The sequence below is a fragment of the Leptosomus discolor genome, chromosome 2, assembly GCF_034619465.1.
Source record: "Leptosomus discolor isolate bLepDis1 chromosome 2, bLepDis1.hap2, whole genome shotgun sequence".
NCBI classification, from domain to species: domain Eukaryota; kingdom Metazoa; phylum Chordata; class Aves; order Leptosomiformes; family Leptosomidae; genus Leptosomus; species Leptosomus discolor.
The window spans coordinates 20,282,434-20,307,916 of record NC_141392.1 but is presented as its reverse complement, the minus strand read 5'-3'; the positions used below and the strand labels follow the sequence as shown (position 1 = coordinate 20,307,916).

At 41.3% G+C, this 25,483-nt stretch overlaps 1 protein-coding gene across 25 annotated transcripts in view; it reads left to right on the top strand.

Annotated features, from left to right (window-relative positions):
* NRXN1 (neurexin 1) overlaps positions 1–25,483 on the top strand; it is a 719,965-nt gene that overhangs the window by 426,865 nt on the left and 267,617 nt on the right. Inside the window, exon 1 of one of the 25 annotated variants that reach the window (XM_086460707.1) lies at positions 11,292–11,529. The exons of the other annotated variants lie outside the window; for them this stretch is intronic. Within the exon in view, the coding sequence (XP_086316833.1) occupies positions 11,292–11,529 (238 nt within the window). Of the gene's footprint in view, positions 1–11,291; positions 11,530–25,483 lie in introns of those variants that run through there. 25 annotated transcript variants of the gene reach the window in all.

Here is a 25,483-nt window from a genome sequence, read left to right as displayed (position 1 = left end):
TTTGTTCAATCCCAATTAAAAGATAGTGACAAAGAAAAGGCATTTAATTTTTTTAAACCAAGACCACAAAAAATGATGAAAGGTGACATCACTTTAAAAATTAAATAATCCTTTTAAATGTGATTACTTAATTTTCATGTTTCCTTTATTTTTCACTACAAATAATTTGAGACCTTTTCATGTTACCAAATTAAAAAAAAAAGTTTCACTGCAAGTTTTTTTCTTGGCTCCACTGCTTTCACTGCCTTCTAAAGCACTGAGATATCTGGATGAGAAGGACTACGCTAATATTAAGATTTTTTTAAACAAAGCAGCCATGAATCAATAGCATGTACAGTACTAACTCCACTAACAAAACAACAGTTCCGTGAGAGGCAGGGATATGGAGAAACCGTGATAATTCATATTATGTGATTGTCTTCTTTCAGTGTGTGGTGTAATTCTGATTAAAATTACTGGCAGTACTTTGTGTGCATCAAAGGAAAAACAGCTCCAGGAACTGACATCCTGTTAAATGTGGAAGAGCTATTATAAGCTAGTGGTTCAATATAGTGGGTTTTGAAAACTTCCTAACGAAAACCCTAAGCTTTTCTGGGCAGTGTTGCTGAACTGTGTAACCAAAGATGGCCAGCAGTGCACCCGTATTTCCTATTGAAATTTATGATAGTTTTGGCATGTGCAAAGCTTCAAAGAGCAGGCTTCAGACCACTATCCTTTTTAGGGCCCCATTCTTCTCATTTTACTTGCTAGAAACAAAATTAGATCCAAGGGTGTTAAAAGAAAACTGCTAGCTTTCTAAGCCTTTAAAAATATGTATGCATCATACATTTTTTCTGAGTACATCTTTTATTATGCACTGAAATAAATAGGTAAAATTAGGCAAGTTTTGATAGAACTATAAAGTTGCAGCTGAGATGTCTTACATTTTCTTTCCTGTTACAACCTGTTTTTAAAAGATAAGTTGGTTGTGACTCTTAATTTTAATTATATAGCAGATGCCTTGTCTTAGCTAGGAAAATTTTAAACATAATTCATTAAAAACCAAAACACAGGTATGAATTAAATGATTTTCTGTTTCAAATCTCTTGATAGTTGTAGCTATCACTTGCATATATGCTAAAGAGAATGAGCTCGGTCCAACAAAATCTCTTTACAGTCATAATGCTTTCTCAATACAAGCTGTCCCATTAAGCAAAGTTGATCAGATATTTACAGGATTACCATTTCTCTGTGTACAAAAACTGAGGAAGGCCCACACATCCATAATTATTACAAACATTGGCATTTATCATGAAGCGATCTCAAAGTGGCCTTAAACACAGTATTGGCTTTAACACTGCACTGAATGTTCTTGTTAGAACTTTATAGATATGAACTTGCAGGTGTAGAAAACTTAATCCTGTGGTGCACTCTTCAACAGCGCTTGAAGGTGAAAGCCTTTGAAACCTTTCAGCATTGGTGTGAAGGATGTAATTCTACCAAGCCTTTCTCGTGCAAATAATCTGACCTAGCTTGTCAATCAGCTATTAAGTGACTAATGGTTTGTAGTGATTTGCCCGAGGTTGCACTTGAAAAGCTGTGGCAGAGGCAGATGTAGAACTTCCATCTTTTCCATACTGTGAAAGGGAAGTGTAGGATAATGTTTTAGATGAGGGTATGTTATATCACCCGACAGCCTAGCCACGTATCATCACAGAAGTAGTCAATTTTACAGTGTGACTAGAAGAAAGATGTGTACTGTGACAGTAAAACGCAGGTAGCTGTCTTTATTTGAATGCTTCAATAAAAGTCTGAATATTTTCTATACAGAATCCCCTATATTTGTCCTTAGGTGAAGAACAGAAAACATATATCACCAGATATTGTCCCTGATAATTATCTTTGGCTTCTGTAGTAGCTTTCTTTTTCTTGCCCTATGAATAGGACTGCTCAAAGAGGTACAACATAAAGGGTTTTATCTGTGTTATTGATTGGTTAGAAAGTGATGTGTTTGGGACTCTATTGGAGCTTCTCTAGTGACTATTTATTTAAATTGGGGAAAAAAAAAAATCAGTATTACTTGAAAAAAAAATAACTAGAACTTTCATTTAACATTACAAAAGAGGGCATTGCTTAATCCCTGAAGTAGGAAATTGCTTTTCTTCATGATCCATTGCTTTCATACTGTTTCTGGCTGCTGGTGCTGAAGAAAAGAAAAACTATGTTCTCACTGTTTTCACTGTATCTATTTTCTTATCCTCTACAAAAAAACTTGGCTGTTAATTTGTCATTGAAGTAAATAAAGAGAGGGGAGAGCTTAGCTATGAAAAGATCTTTTTTGTCTCAAATGGGCATTTGCAAATATGGAAGCAAAGCAAAACTTTGTGGGAAACTGAAAAAAGGAAATTAAGGATTTGAAATAGTATATCAAAGCTGAGGTAGATGAGATATTGCTATTCTTTGAGAAGCCATTATGGGTTTACACCTAAATTCAGCAGTGTATTCCCAGAAGACGAATGTTGCCAAGCAATGTTTTTTCCTGTGTTCTGATCTTGTACATATATAGAGAGAAATAAAATGATGATTAAAAGCAAAAGGCATAGCTGACTGAAAATGATGGTATTGTGTTTCACCTTGCTTAAAACTCATTCTTTTTTGCTAAAAGCACCTATTGTTTTTTTGCTTCTAATATTCATTACAAAAAAACAGTGTGTTAGAGCTCAAGGCTGGAAACAATAACGGACTGTAACTAAGGAATGATTGTTTAACCTCAGAAGTTACACTATTTAGTTAGTGATTCCCTGACATTGTCAGGACAGGTCACAGAATGCATTTTAAAATAATTATAAGTTCACAGCAGTGGTTTATATTTTACTCCTAGCAACAGCAGTAGAAGTTGTAACTTTTCTTCTATCAGTGGCGACTCCCGTTTCTTTTTTTAACCTGATTGCTTTTTAGTTTTTTTGATCCATTTAGTCTTGCAAATCACAATCAAAGTTTATGCTAGCAAAATAGCAATCTGAAAATAATTGTGATAGTGAGGTTTTGAAACTGGCATGTAACAGAAGAGACAAATGTAGGTTTTGAGTTTTTGCTTGTGCTAGCTGTAGGAGGAAAATAGCAAGACCACACCATATGCCCAATAAAAGCTTCATTAGAAAGGCATTAGTAGATTAATCCAACTTACTCTGTGGTTTATTTTATTTAGAATGTAATAAGGTAAGTTCATTAGTTTGCAGACTTAATGTTTTCTACTGTACCTCAAAGCAACCAATAACAATTCCATTGAGACTCCGCAGATCTCACTAACACCTGTCAAGATAAACACATGGCTCTCTAGGGGAATCACCTTGGCAACATAACTGAGGAAATCTCGAAAAAAAAAAGTAAGTCGTTCACACACAAAAGTGTGTTACACAGTATAAACTTGATTAATGATTTTTCACATGCCTCTGAGGTCATATATCTCTTTAAAGTGGGAAAAAAAAAGTCAAATCAATCTCTGAAGAACAAATATTTTGGAATGTACAATACTGCATTTGAAATGTATTTTAAAGAACTTGAAGGATATAGAAAAATTATGCCATTTGAATTGAGCCTCAGAAAGGCTGTCTGATACCAGCAATTGAGTCCATCCCCCTAGGGCTAATATATTAGATTACAAGGATTATTGTAGTGGCAGTATTTGTGCCTCTACATTTAAGATTATGTCAGCATTTCCATTTTAAACCTGTATGTTCAGAGGTTCATAACTCAGCTACACAAAATTTCCTTGGCACTACAAACAAATATGGTTTCTGCACAAGTGACACTTTTTCTGGTGGTAAAGAGAACAGAAAAAAAAAAAAAAAAAAGGAAGCAGCTTAAAGTTAAATAAGTATTTGAACATTTTAAAGTTTTGAATGCCAAAAGTTAATGCTGTCTTCTTACAAGTCTGCTTTTTAAATTCAGTTATTTCTACAGCTGACTTGTAACACTACTGCTGTCTGGCATCTAAAGCAATGTATTGAACTAGAAGAGTGGACAGAATGGTGGCAGGCTGCATCTTACCCCTTTCTTTGACAATATTGTTACAGGACTAATGTGTTCAGGGAAGGCAGGAGATGGAACTGCACTGTACACCTTCTCCTCCACCAAGGCCAGGAAGGGTGTGGGGTGACTGATCATGAATCATGACAGGTGATATCTTAGAAACCCTGTCAGAAAAACCTGCTCAAAAATGCACTCCTGACTATTACTAACTTTAGGCAATCAACAAACATTTAGGCTCTCCTGGCTACCAGTGGGCTTCCCACCAAACAAAAAAAGCCAATCGACTTTGCCTTTAAAAGTCTTTAAACTCAATTTCCCCATTTTTGGGCTGTTGCACTCTGAGTCTAGTGTGAGCTTGGCCTTGACATGGCATTTCATATCTCAGGTATTATATATGGTAAACAATAACAAGAGCTGCAAACAACCCAATACACACACTTTTCCTACTTCTGGAGGTCTTCATAAAACAAATAGGCTTTGCATATACTTTGAATGTTGTAGTGGATACAGAAGAGAACAACGCTGGGATCTGTTATTGGCATCTGTCACTGATCTCATCAAACTTCTTGATGACTAATTTGCAGCCTATTTTTGTGTAGGTTTGTTTGGTTTTTGTTTTTTTTTTTTTTGTCCCCAGATGGAGTGGTTGCTGAGGAGTTCAAATTAGGAGCATTGAAGCTGTATTCAGGGATCTCTCTTGTCTGCGGCAATGCAGTGCCAGTTCCTGCAGCAGCACTGGTGGAAATCAGAGAGACTTTTGCAGGTTCTACGGCAGTCTAGTTTGCCACAGAATTAACCGCTCATGTAGTAGTTCAGAGAGGACATGAGTACAGCCTGCCCTGCTTGATACAAGATTGCAAATCTCTTAAATACCTCCATGTATATACATGTAGATTTGGCCCTAATTCCTGTGGCTTTATATTGGAATGAAAGGGGGAACCTACCCAAAGTGTTAGCACCCTTTGTGCGAAGTTTGACAAAAAAAGAAAAAAAGAAAAAGAAAATACGAAATTAAGTGGCATTGCAGCACTGGTAGCCAGCAAAAGACAAGCCCCAGTGGAGTATGAGCCATCCTCCCCAAGGCAGGTCAAACCAGGGCTAACGCAAGTAAGGGTAGATGGACTTGGTAAAGTGCCCTGATGACTGATGGACCAACCAGGGCTATTTCAGGCCAAGAGGGAGCTGCCTTTCACAGTCAAAATTCCCCATTGGAAAATGTTCTCCTGCCAGCCCCTTTTCTAAATTGAAGGGACCTGGCTTACGTGCATGGTTTTAATAAAATGAAACAAAATAAAAATCAGCTTGCTTTTGACAGGAAGGAATAGAGAGAAAGAGATTATTTCTATCTGTGTACACACAGAGTCAAGAAACAGGTATTATGAAAATTTAAGCCTATTTGGATGGACAGATTTACAGACAGAAAGACTTATTACCTGTACTGTACATACAGAGAGAATAATACAGAGAGACTAGCTGCACTACAGAGAAAGCAGCCTAAGTATTGCCATTGTAAACTCCCTTTTTTTTGATGATCACAAAATTTTTAATTTCTGAGTTTTTTATGAGTGCACAAATACTTCATCCATCTCTCCTAGAATTATATTTTTTACCTTCTAAGTCTCTGAGTAGTTCATGTGATAAAGTTTATTGGCTTCCTTTCTAAAGTAAAGAGTTTCTGCCCTAAGTTATGTAGGGTTAGTTAGTATGCAAACTGACCAGTTACATGGATGACAGGACTTGGTTCAGTATCTTGCAATTCACAGGCTTATGAAAGAAACATTCTCCGCTGTTTAAAAGAGGAAGGGTAACATCTTCAATGTTATCAGACATTGAAATGTCTGAAAATCAGACATTTCAGTATTGGAAGATCATGTGTATAAGTCCTTAAATTCATCAGTTTATAGTGGTAAGTAGAAACAATAGCTTGAGTGTTTTCTTCTCTAAGCTGCTGTCTGTAGGATGGATAAACATAAATTCTGGCTGCTTAATTGCAATCACAAAACATCCACAGCTTTTCAAATGAACTGAGATTCCATATCCAGTAGTGGAGAAAAGTTGTAAGAGAAAAACATAGGAAGTGTGTTAAAGCATTCATTGAATAGTATTCCCTGTAATACTATATTTGTGGAGGTTTTGTGATACATATTTGTGGGGGGTTTTTTCCATCTGAGTTTGCTGAACAGCGCTTGAGCTTCAGGAGTTTGAGAGTGGATGTTGCAACACTAAGTGCAGGATTTCATCTCTGCAGAACAGCGGTGGCCAGAAAAGTTTGGTTGCGTAAGGTGATACTTAACCTAAAGGAGCCCTGAATTTAACTGACAACTTCTGCTAGCCTAAGGCATGGTCTGCATGTAAGTTATGCTGCTGTTGCCAAAGCTGTTCATCTTAACTGATATAGCTGTATTGACAAGAACTGGGGTGTAGAGAGATAGGGTCATATTAACAAGAAGTGTCTGGTTTTATCCGAGGAAGTAATGTAAATTATACTCTTGGAAGTACTTTTTTTTTGTCTGTATAAAACTTCTTTAGGAGTGTTTTGTCTTTATAGCATAATGGCATTAGAAGAGACCAGGGAAAGATGTGGTTTTACAATTCAGGATCTTCTTGCTCATAAACTTGGGAACCTGCTGGTATTAACAGAGTTCACTTGATGGACATAACTTGATTAAAAGTCACATTTCCTACCAATGTGACCTGCACAGGGTAAGTGTTAAGTGGGTTGAAAACCCATTAAATTAACTTCACTGAGCTAAGTTTCTGAAATACTAAAAACTACCTTGTGAGCACTATAGTTTATTTTCACACTTTATTTGCTATGCCTGTAATCGGACATCTATTTGTTTACACAAACTCTTGTTTATTGCCTTCTTTTGTACCACTTCTTCCTTCTTTGAGTGAACCTTCACAGACTGATACTGCACTGTTGATTGTGTTGGGAGTACATGATTCTGTGCCCTTGGGGATTAAAACCAGATTATTTCAACTTTAGCTACTTCTCAGCTAACAAAGATTCATACTCTTATGTCGGCAGGGGGTAAAAAAGAAAGTATTTTAAATAAGAAATGCTGCTTACCATCGGTTTTCATAATGTTTACTTGCAGATGCTTTTAACTTTTACTTTTCATTGAAAAGCTTAACTCTGAGTGCAAAGACACCCAATTAAGCTTTTTCAATAAAACATGAAAAGGCTAGAAGTATCTGACTACCAAGATTTGCTTCAAATTGGAAAGAAGTGCTTGCTGTTATCACAAAAAAACTGAGCAAGAGAGGATTTGACTTCCTGGAATTTCCTTCTTTTGCCTTTCTGTCCCTGTCTGCCTTTCACTTGCTTTCATACACACTTCTTTCTTCACCTTCCTTTTCACCTTTCTGTTATTCTTTCCATTTTCAATCTTTTGATGGTATTTTCTGCAAATTACTTCTTCCCATTTCTCACCTGTGCACTGCATTAGATCACCTTTTTCTCCTTCCTGAAACTTGGATAGTTCCCCTCTTGCCTCTGGTTCAGAGTGCAGAGCCAGGAAAATGTCAAATGTTATTAAAATTAGAGCTACTACGTATGAGGTGCTGAGCACGTTGCCAGATCCAGAAAGGGATGCCTACTTAGGCGTCAGTTGACCCATTCACCATTTAACCGGGTACTTAAATGAGTTAGATGCTTAAATAGCTTTGTGGAGATTGGCCTTTGTGTCTTCAACTCTTGGTTTGGATATGCAGCAGCAAAATAATCCATTAATTTAACAGTCCCTAAGTAGTATCTAACATCATAATGTAACACCTAAAACCGACCCTTTATAATCTATCTAATGAAAAAAACTTCCCTACATAGTCTCCAAACACAGATTTAAACTAGAAACTTTAGTGGCAGTTATACGCATGCACTGCATAAATAGTACACATTTAATAATGTCGAGCACTTAAACACCCTTTTTATCTTCAGTAAAATATTAAATGAAGTACTTCTGAAGTACCTAAACATTTTATTCTTTTGTCCTTGGTATTTAAGCACTTTAGGCCTCCCTGACATAGTAGGTGGAAGATGGCGTAAGAATTTTGATTAAGGTGCTCAAGTTACAAACTTATCCAATGACACAGAGAAGAACGCTTACACAAAGTCCTGCTGAGTCCACACCAAAGCGTATCTTCAACCAAAGTTGAATAAACTATGCTCAGGCTGGAAGGCAACTGTGGAAAGCTTCTGTTGCAAGGTTACATCTAATGGGAACTCTGCAACAGGGAGACAGCCACACTTTCCTGGATGCTAACAGGGAAACTCCCGCTAAAAGGTAGCAGGATGCAGCTCTTGATGGAGGCCTTAAAACAGCCAAGCAGAAGTTAGTCTAGACAGGACTTGCCAACTGAAATTGTATCTGAACAACTGCGTTGCCAACTGTATCGTTACATGGTTGGCAATACTGGCTTCCTATTTCAGAGAAGTGATAACAATTTTAAGTTACTCGTCTGTAGGATGTCTAGAATCATTAAGAACAGTCAGTTAACTACTGCATGTTTCTAAAATGGCAGCAACGTGTGAACAGTTTACTGAAAAACTGGTTGCAGCGACTGACTAGAATACTTTGTTTCCTGAGTCAGATTGATAGAAAACCTATTGGTATTTCTGGATCAGATTTCGATACTTGCATGAACAGGAAATAGACATCAGGGGCTTTAATTTTAGGAGAGCTGGTGAATCCAGGCTGATGCTTCTTTAAGATTTCTTTCTTTTTTTCCTTCTTTCCTTAGGTAATTTATTGTATTTTATTTTTTGAGACGTGACAGAGCATGGCAGTTGCATGTTTCTTCTTTTACACTGAAGCTTCTTGAGAAAGGTTGGAAAAGTCCCTGACTTCCTCATAAGCTGCCTTTCCTTGTGGCAAGCCGGGGGTGGTGGAGGACAACCCCCGCCCCTGGAGGACCGCTCCCCCGGGGCCGGCGTGCGGTGCTGGGCTGGCGGAGACCTGCCAGGGACCCGCCCCGCCCCGCCGCCGCCTCTCTCGCTCTTGCGGGGCTTCCTCCAGTGCGTGTGTGCACTTCCACGAAGCGCAGAAAGGGCTTGGGCGCTAAGCCTGTGGGTTTGGTTTTGGGTTTGTGGGGTGTTTTTTTTTTGGGGGGGTTGTTTTGTTTTGTTTTTTTCTGGAGTGCTTTCATCGCTGCGTAAAGATCTTTTTACAATTTACCTCGGCGCCTTCGCAAAACTTCCGAGTACGCGGCCAGGACGCCTTGCGATGCGTCCAGGTGGGAAGGGGTGTTACACGCACCGCCCCGGGGGCAGGGCAGGACCTGCCGCTTCCTCGCCCCTGCTCTGGGGGTTTCGGGGTCCTTTCGCCGCGGTATGTGGTCCCCGGCACGACATCGCGGTGAAGGGCGTTTCTCCTCGCCGGGGGCGGCAATCCTCCGGCGGGCGAGAAGAGCCAGAGCGAAATGCTCTTTCCTGAGCCTACGCAGCTGAGTAAGGGTTGCGACTTCCCTTCGCATCCGTGTGAATTGGAAAGCGCCTGAGCAAATTGCAGTGGTTTTCTTTTAAATTAACGCGAAATGTAGATTTTAAAAAAGAGCACTCTCACACCCACTGCTCGCCCTCTCCCTTTCACGCATCCGCACCCATGATCTCATGCTGCTGAAGGCATGGCACAAGATCTACGGCAGGCTGGAAACGGGGGAGGGAGGGAGGGAGGGAGGGAGGGGCGGGGCGGGAGCGTGCGGCCCCCGCACCCTGCTGTGCCCAGGTGCGGTATTGCAGGGGCTGCGCCCCCCGCCGCTGCCACCCGAAGGGCGCAGGACCCGCCGAGGGCCGAAATGTTTCCCCTTTGAATGCAGACCTTCGCTTTTAAACGTGTTATCTCCCGCCCTCGGCTGCGGGAGGGGGGATGTAGAGTAGCCCTTCCTCCTGTTTTCGGGGCGGGTGAGGGACGCGGCGGGGCTCCGCACCCGGGGGGCGATGCGGGCGCTGCCGGCGCCGCCCTGCAGCGGCGGGGGGCGGCTCAGCCCAGAAGCCGGTTTTTCAGCCCAGTTTGCGGCCGCGTCTGCGGTGGGCAGCCGAGGTGCAGTAGTTGAGTAGTGCCCAACCCGGTAACTCTTTGTTAGGCGCCGTGTGTGTAATTACCGGATAATCAAAGCCGATGCTCGAACAGACAGAGGGAAACATCTGATGGACGAAGTTTAGGCCAATTAAAAGACCCGAAATGGTTCTTTTTAAGATGAAAGTGTTTTTTCAAGACACTGGTACATCCGAACTATCAGAGGAGGGGGAATGCTCCCGCCGTGCTGCTGACTCCGCGGCGCGGATGGGTGACGGGTGGGGAAGAGCGGCGTGTGTGTGTGTGTGTCTGTGTGTGTGTGTGTCCTCCGAGCCATGTTCTGGCAGCGCGCGGCTCCCGAAAGGCAGAGGAGAGGCAGCGCGACTGTGTGGGAGCTGAACTCAGCCTCCCTCTTTAACATAGGCTCGTCCTCTGCATTGCATCCAAGCTTCAGCGATTTGCTGTTTGGAGACTGCAGATTTGCATAGCCCTGCTCTTCGCAAGCATGGGGGTTTTTTTAATTTTATTTTTATTCCCCCCCCTCCCCCCCCCCCCAGCTTCTTTCATAAGGGTGCACTATTCTCCCTGAAAACATCCTCGGGTATTACTGTCAATAGTCAGACCATTGAGATTGCCGGAGCAGCCTGATTATTGTCTGGCGGCGTGTGCGAGAGTGTGTGTGTGTGTGTGTGTGTGTGTGTGTGTGTGTGTGTGCGCGCCGGGAGAGAGATCGCTCGGTGAGGGCTCACCAGTTTGGAGATGAATGGAGGAAAGAGCAGCAGTTTGATTATTCTCTGCTTTCCCAGCGCTAGCTGATGGAGTGGCATCCCCTTTTTTCTTTCTTAGCAGAAATGTGGCATGATTGGCTGCACTGTGGATTACTGAGGCTGGGGGAATGCTTGGCACTCTCGTAGCCCTTGCAACTGTGGAGTATTGTTAATGAGCACCAGCCCCGGGAAAGCTGAAACTAGCGATTCTTTGAGCGCGGGGCTTTTCCCCTCTTCCACCTCTTTGCGAAGGCTCTGAACTGCCTGGATTCTCCGCCTCTGACTATGTCTCGGATTGTTTTGGGTAGAAGAAGACCTGGAGAAAAGGATCCTCATAAGCTTTCCCGAAGGGAAGAGATGGCTTGTCTGGTGCGGTGAGCTGCAGCCAGCGCCGTGTGCGTGTGTGCGAGCGCGCCCCTGCCCAAAGTTTGCCTCCTGTGCCGTGGCTGCTGCTCCTCCCGAGGACGCCGCGGGCCGGCTCGCCGTGCACCGGAGGATGGGGGGGCTCCTCAGGGGCAACCCGGAGCCGGGCCCCGCCAGCGGCAGCAGCAGCGCCGGGGGCCGCTTGGCCCTGCTCTGGATAGTCCCGCTCACTCTCAGCGGCCTCCTTGGGGTGGCGTGGGGCGCCTCCAGTTTGGGCGCTCACCACATTCACCATTTCCATGGCAGCAGCAAACATCATTCAGTGCCTATCGCTATCTACAGGTCACCGGCTTCCTTGCGAGGCGGACACGGTGGGTTCGGACGCCGCTCGGTACCTTACCCGGTCGGGTGCGCGCCGCGCCGCCCGCCCCGCACCGCCGAGGTCAGGCGTGGGCTGCCGGCACCCCGCGGTCGGTGGGAGGAAGAGGAGCGCGGAAGGGAGGCGGGAGAAGGGCTGCGGGGCCAGTCCGGCCGGGAGCCCCTGGGGGGTGTTCGGGGGCGGGCTGCGGGCCCGTCCCGTCGCTCCCAGCTCGGGGACGAGGAGCCGCCACTGGCGGGGCGGGGCGGGGGGCTCGGCTGGCCTCCAGCCGGGCGGGGGCGGGCGGAGGAGGCTGCCGGGCACCCCCTGGGGCCGGCGCCGTCCCTGTGCTGCGCCCCCGCCCCGACCCCCAGCGGGGTCGGTGGGCGAGGCGCGGACGGCGGAGGGAGGGTCTCTCCCGCACACCTCCGTTCCCCACCCCACCGCAGACGGAGCGGGCTAGAAATCCCAAGCCTGGAGGCGCCTCCGTTGCCCGGAGCCGCTGCCCCCGGGGTGGGAGAGCGCCGGCCCTCGCCTCCCCTCGCCTCCCCCCATCCCCGGCACCCTCCTTGCCCCGGCCCGGGGACACGCAGAGCGGAGCAGCCCGCCCCCGCGGCGGGTGTCGGCGGTCCTGTGCCGCGGCGAGAGGCAGGGCAGGGCGTCGGGGGACCTCCGGCGCGGAGCGAGGGGCGGGGAGGGAGCCTGTGCGTTGCTTAAATTGCTGGTGATGATCATGCTCCTTCCAATTCATTACCTTGGTCGAAAGTCGATGAACTAAAGCAAAGGTCAGCTAATTATACAGGGGTTCGGGGAAGAAGTAAGCGTGGGAAAAGGAAACTGAGACGGGGAAGTCGTGCCCACCGTAGCTGCCAGGAAAGGGACGGAGATAAAATTCCTTCCAGGTGCAAATACGTTTTGCTTAAGAATTACAGTGCTCCGGTACTTAGTTTTTGAAGTGACAGGGAGCTGCTTCAGTGCCCTTTAAACAGCCCTGTTACAGTTTTTCTCCTTCTTTTTGCATACATACTTAGGTGAACCTCTACATAAATGGACGCAAAATAGATGTGCATATGTTCAGTCTTACCAAAAGCTGTAAAAGAAAGCGAAACACCAGACTGTGTTTTAAGGATTTAAAGCCTCCCTTTGTCTCCGTGGGAGGAAAAAAAGATAAAGGAAAACCCTCGTTGGCTTCTGATTAGGTTATACAGCTTCATTCTTCTTCATTTTCTCGTCTTGCCTTGCTTCATTTGCACGATCATGCGATGTCATTTACAAGCTTTGCAAAGTAAAAACCAGATCTTGTACTTAGCCTTTGCATCTCTCTGCAAGATGACCTAGTTGCAGGAACGAGGTAGTTAGGATTTATTAGGTTTCTTTCAGTGATTAACAATGGTAGCGTTAGTGGATACGATAGTATTGTTTACCTGAAAATCCCCACTGTGTGCTAAATACCCTTTAATACTCAACTGCTAGAAAAGGCAAAGTGCACAGAAATGGTTTTCATTAAGCATTTTGTTAATTTTTTTTAAAAAAAAATAGATGTCTGGTCTAATTCCAAAGGAAAACAACAAAAAGAGAAGAAACTGAGAAATTCAGGCCACCGCTGTCCTCTGTAGTGCACTGAAGCAGTGCAAGATTGAGGATGCTGCATGTTCTGTACTGTATGTGCTCAAAGGAGAAAATTAAAGATGTATGTGTGTGCACATGTATGTATATGCTTATTATTCTTTCAATTTCTGTTCATATGGGAATATCATTTAGGGGCTTGCTATTAATTTGAGGGAAGGCTGGAAGAATGAGGGGAAAAGAAACATGATTGTAGAGGTACCAGCTACAATTCCTTAGAATGCATTTTAAAATCACACCTTTTGCCAATTTTTAAAAACATTACATTGGAGTCAATCAAAGGGTGATGGTGTAAAAAGGCAGCTTTCTCAGGAGAAACAAGTCTTGTTAAAGAAAATGAAAGATGAAGTGGTGGAGCTGCCACTTAAGGACTTCATAGGGAAGCCCAGAAGCCTCTCCAGAAGTTAAGTAGTTGATTTCACAAAATGAAGGATGTTACATGCCATAAGAAGGCATTTCAGAGCGTTTACTTGATAACTAAACATCTTTGCTTTTCTGTGTTTATCAGAAATTCTACTGTCTGACAGTGTTTTAAACCAGCTTATTCCTTTCATTATTAATTCTTCAGAGAGGTGTTCCCATTTGCTTCTATGAGCCTGACAGAAACATTTCTCTTTCTGGCTGAGCAGGGTTGGACACAGCTCCTGTGGAGCCCACCACTGCATTTCTAAACATGTTAGAGCAAACTGGGTGTAGGGTGGGGGGTGCCTATTCCTTACCTCAGCGTCAGAGCACCCTTCTCCAGTGTCCTGGCCCCCAGGTGAGCGTGAAAATTTGATTATAAGGCTTGTATCCTTCAGCATTAGCCCTGTTCTGTTTTGCAGTTATTCTGTTCTAGTCTAATACGATTGTACGTAAACCTTGCAGTCTTTACGGTGACATCATATCTGATTTTTTGTTACTTTGTCGGCTTTTTGTAGCACCATGCCTGTTAAAAGTCAAAAAGGGCTTTTAGAGCAGGTCAATTAGTTGATCCCTGATGAAAGCATTGCATGATTGTCAATCAGAAGCATTAAAGGAAGGAGAAAAGATCACTTTGCCCAGGTATTCAATAAACGTCACCACAGTCCTCAGACATCCACACCCTCCTCCTCTACCCCTGGCACAGGCTAGCCCTGTCACCTCTATCCTTTCAGAAAATAGTTTGATTTTTTTATTCTTTCAGTTTTCCTTGAGCCAAGCCAAATCCACTTAATAGCATCAGCAAAGCAAAAACCCCAGCATGGTTGGATTTTTTCCACTTCTTTTTTTTAAAAAAAAAAAAACAAACCATAATCTTGCTGCTTACACACCTGTCAGGTAATTTTACTAGGATTTTGCTTAGTAGTATGACCTCATATGGTTTTAGTGGACAGTATTGTGCCTCATAGAGACATAAACAGTATTCCAACCAAGCAATTAGCTCACCCTATTAAACAAAAAGTAGTTCAGCACAGTTTTTTAACAGACTAAAAGTAAAAATTAAACACCTCTTAAGCTTGACCAAATGATTTTTTTGACTTTACTTTCTGACTCTTATTAAACTCAGGAAGATGAAAGATGAATGAAAGAATCAAAAACTTAACTACAGGAAGGAATAAGACAATAATTTTCTGGATCATGACATCAGCAAAGTAAAGAGAAGTACAGAGAAGTACAAGAGGGGCTAATGTTCACAAACATAAGTCCTAGGCTGCTCAGTGCTTGCCAGTGGTCTCTGCAGCACGTGGGTTATTTGATGATTTATGTTCATATCTCCTTGCTCCATTTAAGAAGAAGTCTATTGCTTTTGTTATAGCTGTATCTACCATGTAATCTTTTTTTGGAGTAGATAGAGTAGCTCATACTGCAGTGCCTCTGGATTACAAAAACATGGACTGTTCATGGCAAAGCCCACATAAAAGGAAAGAGATTGCAACTTTTCCAGTAACTTATGAAGAAAGTGAAGAAAGGTAGTTTCTTTAAGAATCCAGGAACATGATGGATCATGCATGAAATGAAAATTGCATGTTGAATAAGTAGAAAGTTAAAAGTGTAGCCATATGGATGGCTGTCACCATCCTCATTCACCCCTTCTTTCCTGCAAACACCTCAGCTCTCTACTGGGCTGGGCTTTTTATTGGCCCCCAATTCCTCATTCAGTTACCAAATGACAAGTACAGTGTGTCTGTTTCTTCTGGCTCTTTCTTCTTTCTATGCTTTCAGGGTCTCGTTCAGGCTGTTTTCTGGTAAATACAAGTTGATTCTAGGTTTTCTAAATCTGCCAGAGTAGAAGCCAGGAGGTGACTAATAAAATCTGCGTGTTGGTATGTGCACATGCTTGGAAAGAAAAGGCAAAAATGGGGAGGGAATATGATTGATGTGCTCACAGGCAGATTAGAAAGAGCTGAGCAGTATGTGTAGGGATTGTGCATTTAAGGACCAGGGTTAGCATGGTGCCAGAAGGGATTTGAATCGATGAGAATTATGGCCAAGATATAGAGCAGTGGTTTAGGAGGAGCAGAGGCAGCCTGAAGTAGGGGGACTAGTGTACCGGGGGCAGTTATTAAGAAAGTGGTACTTTGGGAAGGTGCTAGGGACCTTTGTGGAGGAACAGTAGAAGGAGCAGAGAGGGTCAAAGAGTGTTTCAACAGCAAAGGTCCTGAGCAGGAAGAAGGGTTTCTGGAAAATGAGAACTTTGAGGAAGAAAGGTTGACATGTTTTGGAGGTGAGAGCTGAGGTTGAGCACCAGGATGGTGTGTTACCACAGCACACTCCCACCTCCAGTCTTTTCTATCCAGAATGTGATGTGATGGCAGGGACATGCATACTCATCTCCTCCTTCTGAGCTAGGTCACCTTCTCCCAGACTCTGCTTCGCCATTCTTGAGGGAGTTCATGTGCACTGGATTCATCCATGTTATGTCCGTTTAGAGAGACTTCTGCAGCAGAATCACCAGCTCGCTGTTACTGGAGCACCAGACTGCGAGCTGGATCAGGCAGCCCCTGTTTGGTGAAGATGCCTATTGAACTCCACAGGAGCTTTCGGAAAGTAAGAATAGCAGGACAGGAATTGCAATGCTGCAGGTGAAATCATTTATACCACTGTCGTGAAAAATATGACCAAAAAAACTCTGAAAGAGGCACGTGTGATGTATAGGTAGCATTTTATCTTTGTAGGAAAACTGCAAGAACAGACTTACTAATGTGGGTAAAAATAATTTTATGGCTTTTTAGGTTTTCTTTTAATATACTGGAATTGCTATTTCTGCATATAATGATAATGAAACAAATATTTTTAGGGGTTAGGGTGAATGAAATGGCTTTTTTTTTTTCAGTTAGAATGTGCTTATTATGTTGCAGAAAAGGGTTATATTTTGATTAAAACATCAAATGCAAATGTTTCCAGATGTTCAAGCATTGTTAGTCAATGTGATATTAGAGGTAGAAGTGAAAAAGTCTCATCTTCATGTTATAATTGTCTTTTTTTTTGAGAGCGAGCTTTTTAAATGTGTTTTGGTTTTTTTTCTATACCTGTTTGTATATCACAATCTTTTTAGGTCTCCTTTTCGTTCATGGATTTTTGAATACTTACTTGTTCTCCTGCTCTGAGTACTTCTTACACATAACTGAGACATTTTCATGTTTTAAGACTGTAAAACATAGCAGCTTTCTCCACGTCTTTAAATTATATAAATTTTATATCCCCTTTCAAAATATCCAATATGCTCCATCAGTTATTATCCCCATCGGCTGCCAAAGTATTAACATCAGTTGGAATAAAATGAATAACAAAGCAATTTCAGTCAGCATAGTGGTTAATTGGCTGTGCAGTTAGATATGCATATTAGGAAGTGTGGTTTCTATATTATTATGTCTGTCAATATGGCTTGTCAAAGAGGCGGACAGTCTCCAGCAGTATTGCGGACAGTCTGGAGCACTGTAATCAAAAGTGGAATGTTGCTCATGGATTTCTGATAAGCATCTTTATACAAGCCCTACTGCCTTAGTACATGCACAGATATTGATTGACTGGGGTGCCTTTACAAGAGCTAAATAAATAACAACACTCTGTTGTCACTTATCAGCAAGACCACTTCTGCCTCAGCCTACGGTAACCATGTTTTTCTAGATTTAAAGTATGTTTTATTGTCTCTTAATCAAATACTGTTTGAAAGAAGTTATCAGAAGAAATTAATTTAGCATTCAATACAGTGTACTTCCTGCTGCGTCTGATTTTCAAAGATGGATAGCAAGAAGTTGACTTGGCTTTAAGGGAAATTTTTTTCTGTCTCTTCATTTTAGTCCAGGGGAGAGCTCTGTAGACAAAACTCTGATGTACAACTGCCATGCCCAGTGTAAAGCGCAGCTAACTTTACAGTCTTAATATTTTCTCATCTTGCTCACACAAGTGTCCATTACCATGGTTAACCATAGGACAATATGCTTGATTCCTATATTTTCAATGGATCATGCAGTGTAGTTCACTGAAGTTAATCTTTTGTCTTCTCCTTGGTCAAAGCTTGCATTTGCTCATAACCTTTCTGAGTAATCAAGATGACATCATTGCCCTTTCTTCTGTCTTTCCCCAGTATCAGTTAATTTATCTCTCTGTTATTAAGTTTGATGTCCTCAGGTCTGACACAGTATCTGTAGCAAATTTTTCTAAGTTAACAACTTCCTTTCTAGTTTGTAAATACAGTGTAGGCAGAGCTGGTAGATCTTGCTGTGATAATATGTTGACTGGTGAATGTAGCTGTGATTATTAGTAGAATGGATCAGTCTAATTTGATGAAAGGAAGTGTATTATAAATAACAACACTGTTCTATAAAGTTAGAAGTAACAAACATAAAGAAAAGAGGCCATGTACTTACCATCGTTTACACATGTTTTTCTTTCCTAATAGCAACATGGATGTCTGGAAGTAATTCTCCCCCCCCCCCCCCCCCAGTTTCTCATAACTTTATATACACTTGTGCACAGGCATGTGCATGCACACACATACATATCACAGGTCTCTCCTCATAATGAGAAGTATTAAGTTGGAAAAGAGAGCAGTTCTCTAAGAGTTGAAAATGTTAAAAAAATATTGAGTAGTGCTGTTCATTAGCTGCAGATGTAATTGGTCAAAACAGTATAATTAATTATTCTCTTCCACCTTAGTTAACAGAAAAAAAAAAAAAGAGCCAGTGAAATAAAGTGAGGAAGAAGGAGGGGAGGAGAAGAACTATTGCTGCTGGATGTTGCTCCATAGAGGTGCGATAAGGTGGTGGGGAGGATGCCATGCTTAGGAGCAGTCACCATCTCTGGCCTGTGATTGATAAATCACGGTAAAAAAACGTAGCAATTGGTTCTGAATTTCTGTAAGCACTAAACTGGTTAAATTCATCAAAATAGCCCAGATTAAGGGTGTGATTGGCTCGTGCACTGTGAGCAGGATAAGTCAAAAAGCTTTGCCATTTCTGGGGCTTGGTTAATAAGAAAAATGTACACGTACAATAGATACATGGTATTCATGATCCTGAATCTTAGAAGGCAAGACAAGGTTGAAGCTGAGGCAGGGTTTACCTGAAGAGGTGAGGAATGTGTGTAGTCAACTTTTTTTGTTCCACTTATTTGAAGTGTAAATGGCAAAATGATGAGTCTTCCTTTTAAATACATACATAGGTGTTTCCTGAAGAGCTTGCTGCTCAAGCATGGAGAGATGGAGGGTTCAGCAGTAAAAGATTTGCTCAGATCATTCTGCTGTTTCAGGCCTTAGCGGGGGATTCGCTCAGACACCTTCTTAGAAATGACAGAAGTGTTAACTCTTTCTTTAGCTCTTTTTCTGCAGCTGTATCTGCAAAGAAACGCCAACATGCTTCTAAAGCAAGTTGACTGCTTTCCAAATGTATTCTTTTATCCCTGCATATCTGCAACTGCGTTAGGGCTTAGCTAATTTACTTCATTAATTCAGCTCATCTGCAATTGTAAAATAAAGAGCAGAGAATGACTAGACTTGGAGAAACTTCAAAAAACTCTGATAAACTTTTTCTACCTTGAGGAGGAGTTAGATGTAGTCTTAATCCATGTTTGCATTGCTGAATCACTGGAGTTGGTTGACTTTCTCAGTGACAGCAGCTGTAGAGCACTGGGAAGTGGGTGGAAAGGAGATGGGGAGAAATGGCGTTGGGCTTGGCTCCTCCTCACTGACCAGTGGGGGTGAGATGTGAAGGAATTGAGGGCTAAAGAAGACACTGTTTCTGATTGTTGGCCTGGGCCTGATTTGGTTGTTGAGGTCAAGCACAAAATTTCCACCGTGTGACCTGATCTGTTGTGCCTCTGTCAGATGTGATGTCTCTCATGCACACAGCACTTCTGATGCAGTTCCCTCCACCAAAACAATGCTTTTTAAGCTGTGAATGAAATATTGCAAATAATAATGCAAACACATGTATTTTTAAAGTAGGTTTAATCCAGTTACTGGATGTGTTCACTTTATTTCACATGGTAAGAATTATGAGGGAGCTTTCAGTGAGCATAATGAATTGCCGTATTTATGGGAAACATACAAGTATGAATTGAATCATGTTGTTATTTTGGGTTTGGATTTTCAGTGCGCACAGAGAGGGTTTTAGAAGTTGTGACAAAACAACAGATGTGAGATTAGCTCCTTTGGCTGTGTCTAAATGGATGCATCCTAAAATCCTGGTGTCCTGGTTGGTCAGAACATGCTGTGGCTCGCATCCAAGACCCATCCTTCCACCCATGCTTTTCTTGGGCTGTTTTGTGTTTGCCGTTTGCCTTGCTCTGGATTTTAAATCTGCCTGGGGCATGCACCTCAACCCTGGCATTCAGGGTAGCTCTCAAATACTGCTGTTGATGATCCTAAAAAAAAATAGGAATGCTGTGAATGTCCATCTTCCTAAATAATCTATTATAGCAAATGAAGTTAAATAAAATGTTATATGGGCAAGGGAAGGTGGGGGAGAAGTCTACTATTATTTTATTGGTTGTAAGTTTTTCCAAGCAATTTTTTGTTGCTTGGAAATTCTATTTAAGTTGCAGGTGTATGACTGCTCACTTTATGCCCTATCAATTAGAAGACTGTTTTTCAAGTACTGTGGTTAAGAAACACGCAACATGGTTTTATTAGAAATTGTTGGCTAGAATGTGTTATGTATGAGGGTGCATAGGCCAAATGCTCATTTTGACTGTGCTGACTTCTAGTAGAAAACCAGTCAGTCACTAACATTGAAGCCAGAACAATTTTTGTAATGATAATTTTCAACTTTTGTAGAAATCTTCTCACATTAGCTCATAAAGCTTCCTTTTCATCACCCAGCACAATTTGACAGCTTTAGCTGTTGGCTGACATGAATATAGTAAAATCCACTGTATGGCATTTAGAGGGAGAAGTTGGTGAAGAAAGAATAGTAACAACATTATTTTGCAGCAACAACAGCAAAAACAAACAACTTGAAGTGAGATGTTTGTATATCTAACTGCGCAAGATACTGCAAAACGGTAGTTAAGCATGCAGGCAAGAGGAGTTGTTGATCTGTTAAGAATAGTGGCCTGTAAATACCTGGCTCAGAAACTTAAATTTCAGTTTGTATCTGGCAGTGATTTCATGAGTTGTATGATTATCTAAATGAAAATGCAAGTTCTACGTTAGTTTCAAAGAGCCTGAGGTCAGCAAAGGTAAATAATTAAATGGGGAAAAAACGTGATACACCTACTAGATATCTATAGAGGCAGTTATTTTATGTATGGCTGTTACTAATGCTGATATAAATTGCAAGTGACTCAACTGAAGACTCCTCAGATCCTATCTATTCATTGTACTTGTAGGATAAAATTTGCCTGTCAGGGAGCTTAGACTTTGGGAAGGTGGCTTTCAGTGCAACCTGGATATGGCTTTTGCTGACACTTGAACTGGGGACAAATGTCAATGTTTCAGTACAAGGTCACTGCTGGAGATGTCAGAAAGGCTCATGCTAAGCTGGTCATAGCAAGTGTGGTGTGAGTAAATAACTGTGTCAGGATTTTGCAAATATTTTCCGTTTGTTTCAAGTCATTAACTTGATCTCTACTGGCTATTTGATAATCACTCTCCCCTTTTTTTTTTTTCTTTTTTTCAAAGGGAATTATTTACTTTGGAAGAAAAACTGAAAAAAAAAAAATTATATGGGATCTAGGAGTAAATTTACATATGTATATAGCGTGTGGTGGTACATTTGTCTTCTGTAGGGGTCAGTTGACTGCCGAAGTATAGTTTGGAAAAAAGGAAAATCAGGGGGAGAAAAGGAGCAGTCATTATCGCTAAATGATACTTAGCCTAAATCAGCTCAACATTGCTACCACCCCCGCCTCCCCTCCCCGCCCCCCCCCCCCAGTTTCTAACCATGATGTCAAAAAGTGGCATGCATACATTGACCCTTGTCCTGCATACACACTGGTATCTCCGGCACTACAGTATATCTTGTCAATAGGTTTGTCTGGAATGGTTATTCCCGTTTCACGGAGAGTTGCTGAGACACGGTAAATCAGCTTCTCATTTGTGTTCCCTCTTGAATGATTCAAAGAAGTCACGCAGTGGTCAGATTGACCATCTGAAAATTCCCTCTATGTCTCTTGTGCACTTGCCCGTGATATAAGAGACATATCTGGGGCACGGCCAGAGTGTGTAACACTGTTGTCAATTGGCATAGCCTAAAGCAGATTCCATGCTGGTTTGGCGTATGCCATGCCTCTGTCATCCCTCCATAAGCAATTCATTGGGTAGTGCTTTTCCCACAGCTGTGTGTCAAACAAAAAACTAAGTGCAGCAGAGGTTAAGGATTGTTCTGATCGGCCTTTGCTGTGCTTGTTAATGAATAGCTATCCTGTTTATTTCAGGAGTACACAGTTTTACCCATCTGAATGTGACAAGCGTCTAACCGTAAGTCACGCAGCAGCCTGAAATGGGAAAAAGAATTAAACAAAGACTGGCTGAGTTCCGTATTGCTTTTTCACTCTATTGTATCGTGCTAGTACTAAGACCCAGGACCATTAAAACAATGTACTAGTTACTGAACAAATATCATTCTTCCTTCTTTCGGTGTGTAAGTCATACTGGGGGATTAATAGAACTGATTTCTAAAATAAAGAAAAAGGGTGATGCAAAGAAGTGGGGGAGGGGAAGAAGAAAAGGAAAATGGGTTGAGCAGGCAGACCATACCTTTGTTTAAGAAAAACAGAAATATTTTCTCCCTGTGCAAATTTGTGTTTTGTTTTGTTTTGTTTTTTTAACAGAGTATTTTCTCATTATTTGGTTTGATTTTATAAATATCAGCATAAAATACTGATCTTTGTGTATACCAGTACACCGAGCTTAGAGATCTCATACCTTCACAGATGAGACTTGCCTGTCTTTTGGTATAAGTCAAATCTTTCCAAAGTCCCTGTCAATGCTTACATTTTTGGGGCCATATGGGGGGCAGTTCCCTTAAATATTGTTCTCTGCTTGTTCTGTAGTTCCAGTTGCTCATAGTATCTGATGTCTATTAAGTGAGAAGGGCAGTCATAATGCATTGAGTCTAGATTTGAACTGGTGGTTTCACATCATGTCATTTTGTTTTACAGATACTGTTTGCCATTTAAATGTTCCCTCTCCATGTAATTGCTGTGGATGTTTGAATGTTGGCATCAGTAGGCAAGGTATTTTCTCTCTCCCATAAGTAAATGTGAATGGGATGAGGATTTCGTTCACTAGCTTTCTTTGAAAGGATTAGTTGCTTTCATATGTTACTGTAGGACTGTTAGGATAATTAGCAGTTCATCAGAATGATTTCACAGGCCGTTATTTGTGACAGGACATTATTTGTGACTGGGACAAGGCTTTTTACTTTACAGCGAGTCTGTGTGGTTTAACATGGGTAATGCCAATAGATGGGAACAGTCAACAGTCACAGAGGGAAGGTCAGCATTAACTTTCTTTTGTAATTTCATGGGGGGTTTTTTGAGTAACACATCATGCCCTGTGTCTTTTTTTTTCTTATCTTGGCAGATGTTATAATTTTTAATATTTGTTTGTATTATGGTGGCATCTAGAAATTTCAGTCAGAGGTTGTGAGCCCATTGTGCTAAGCAGATGGATTGAATAGAAAAAGACAAGAAAGCTGAGGAGATAATCAGTCTCTACTGCTGACAGTACTCTCCAGGGTAGGTTTCAAAATAGCTCAAGAGCTGTGTAAAATTAATAAGCTGTTCCTCATGTACTGAAATCCTCTTTCATATTGCTTTGGCATGAGGGATCTCTGTAGAGAGGAGGGGCTGCAAATAAGATTTGCCTGAGGATGGGGTTGAAGATTGTCCCTGAAAGTCCAGATTTTACTGTGAGTCCAATGGATGAATGCACACTAACAATATGCATAAAAGTGGTCTGTATGGAATTTGTCCACTAAAAAATCTCTGCATCAATGAAGTCTGTTTAGTCCCTCAGAGCAAGGTTTATTAGGCATAAAATTTGAATCAGTGTCCTTTTGTTTCTTTAGCGTCTATATAATTTTCTTCACTGATAGCGGAAGGAGATGAGAAATGAGGGAAGATTACTCTTATCTAATAGAAACTTAATGTTAATGAGACATCTTAGTAGCTTTTTGAGGTGCTAGGTCAATTTTTATTCTCTGATATGGAAACATGTTCCCTTGGACTCCAGATTTGCAGTGTGGCATGAAGTTTTTGATTTTGTTACAGCATTTCAAAAATATTATTTTTTTCATACAATATATGTTTAGTTCATACATGCAGTATAAAAACTAAAAATGAAGTTGTAGAACTGAATCATAATTAGAAGGAAAAAAATTATTACCTGTCATGCAGAAAACTCTGAAATAATAAATACCATTGGCACATTTTACTGCTATCATAAATATTTATTCAGCACATCCATAAGCTCAATTTATTACATCAAATTCACTTAAATGTGTTTATGAAACGATCTCTCTGCACACACACACACGTTTTACCAAATTTTAGATTCCTTGATTAATGGCACAGACCTTTTTTGCTCTGTGGCACAGTCTGTCATATCTCTAATCCAATTTTGAAATAAAGGTATTCTTAGATCTTCTTATAATAAGGCTATTCTTCTTGCTACAGTTATACCTCTTCTGCTTATTTTCTTATAGAATGGTTTAAAATTTGATTGTGATGTATTTCCTGATAAACACAGATGGGGGACAGCTTCTTCCATTATCTTAGATATACCTTTGTTACATCTTCATCGGAATCCATTAAATATTTCTGGACGGTCACTTAGCAATATATAAAATGTTTCTTGTCTTCGATTTCAGCAGGGACATCAATCCAAATGTTCTGGGCTATATTGCATAATTGTCAAGGAGTTAAATATGCACAATGAAGGTACAGTAGTTAAAATTTACTGGTGTACGTCTAATGTTTATAGATAACCCTTTTAAAGAAATCAGGATGTATTGTCATGTTCAGCCATTCTATCTTAATTCTAAATCACTGTTGCATTGTCTCTGTGTTTTCTTCTGCAGTCAGTCAGCCAGAGACCCTGTAGAACATTTACCTTGCAGTCTTGCGATTTTAATTAACTGGTTGAGTGTATTAAATTCTGGTAAGGGTAAAAACGATTACAATTTCTCAGTAAGTTCATGCTTTATTAGCAGGTTTCTAGGACATGAAAGCCAAGTTTGTAACAGATTTGAAAGGAGAGGACTCTCCAGTTCCCTGCTTTTCCTTTGCATGTCAGACTTAGGTCTTCAGGTAGTGTCATCACCGGCACTCAGTGTTGCTGATTCACAGTATTGTATTTTGGTCAGTGAACTTGTTTTAGTTTTAATCTGAATATATACAAACTGTTGCAGATTCACTAATATAGTTCTGTAGATAGTTCATTAATGAAGCTAAAATGATTTATCTGCTATGTAGTATTTATCACTAGAGTAAAACAATGCATCACCAACTTCTAAAAAGCCTGGATCCTATGCATTGTATGAAAGTAAAATAATGAACTGACAGTAACAAGCTCTTTTTTAAAAAAAAAATAAAGAAGAGAATAAGACTCACAGCTACAGGTGAACTTATCTAAGCTGAATGCTCTTAATCATACATGGTAACAATAACACCACACAGAGGAAAAATCTCTGGCCTCTTCCTTGGGAGACAATAGGCACAAGAAACTCTCTCTGATGTGATTACCCAGATACTCTGAAAATAAGAAAATTATATATGGTTAACTTCAACATTGTATAAGGTTTCTACATATTGTATATAAAGCAGTGGTTGAGGGAACCAGGTTCTCACCTAACTCATGCTGCTGGCAGCCGTGACTTCTAGGCCACCGGGCTTTTTTCATTAGGCCTAGCTATGAGGTGTGTCTATACCAGTAG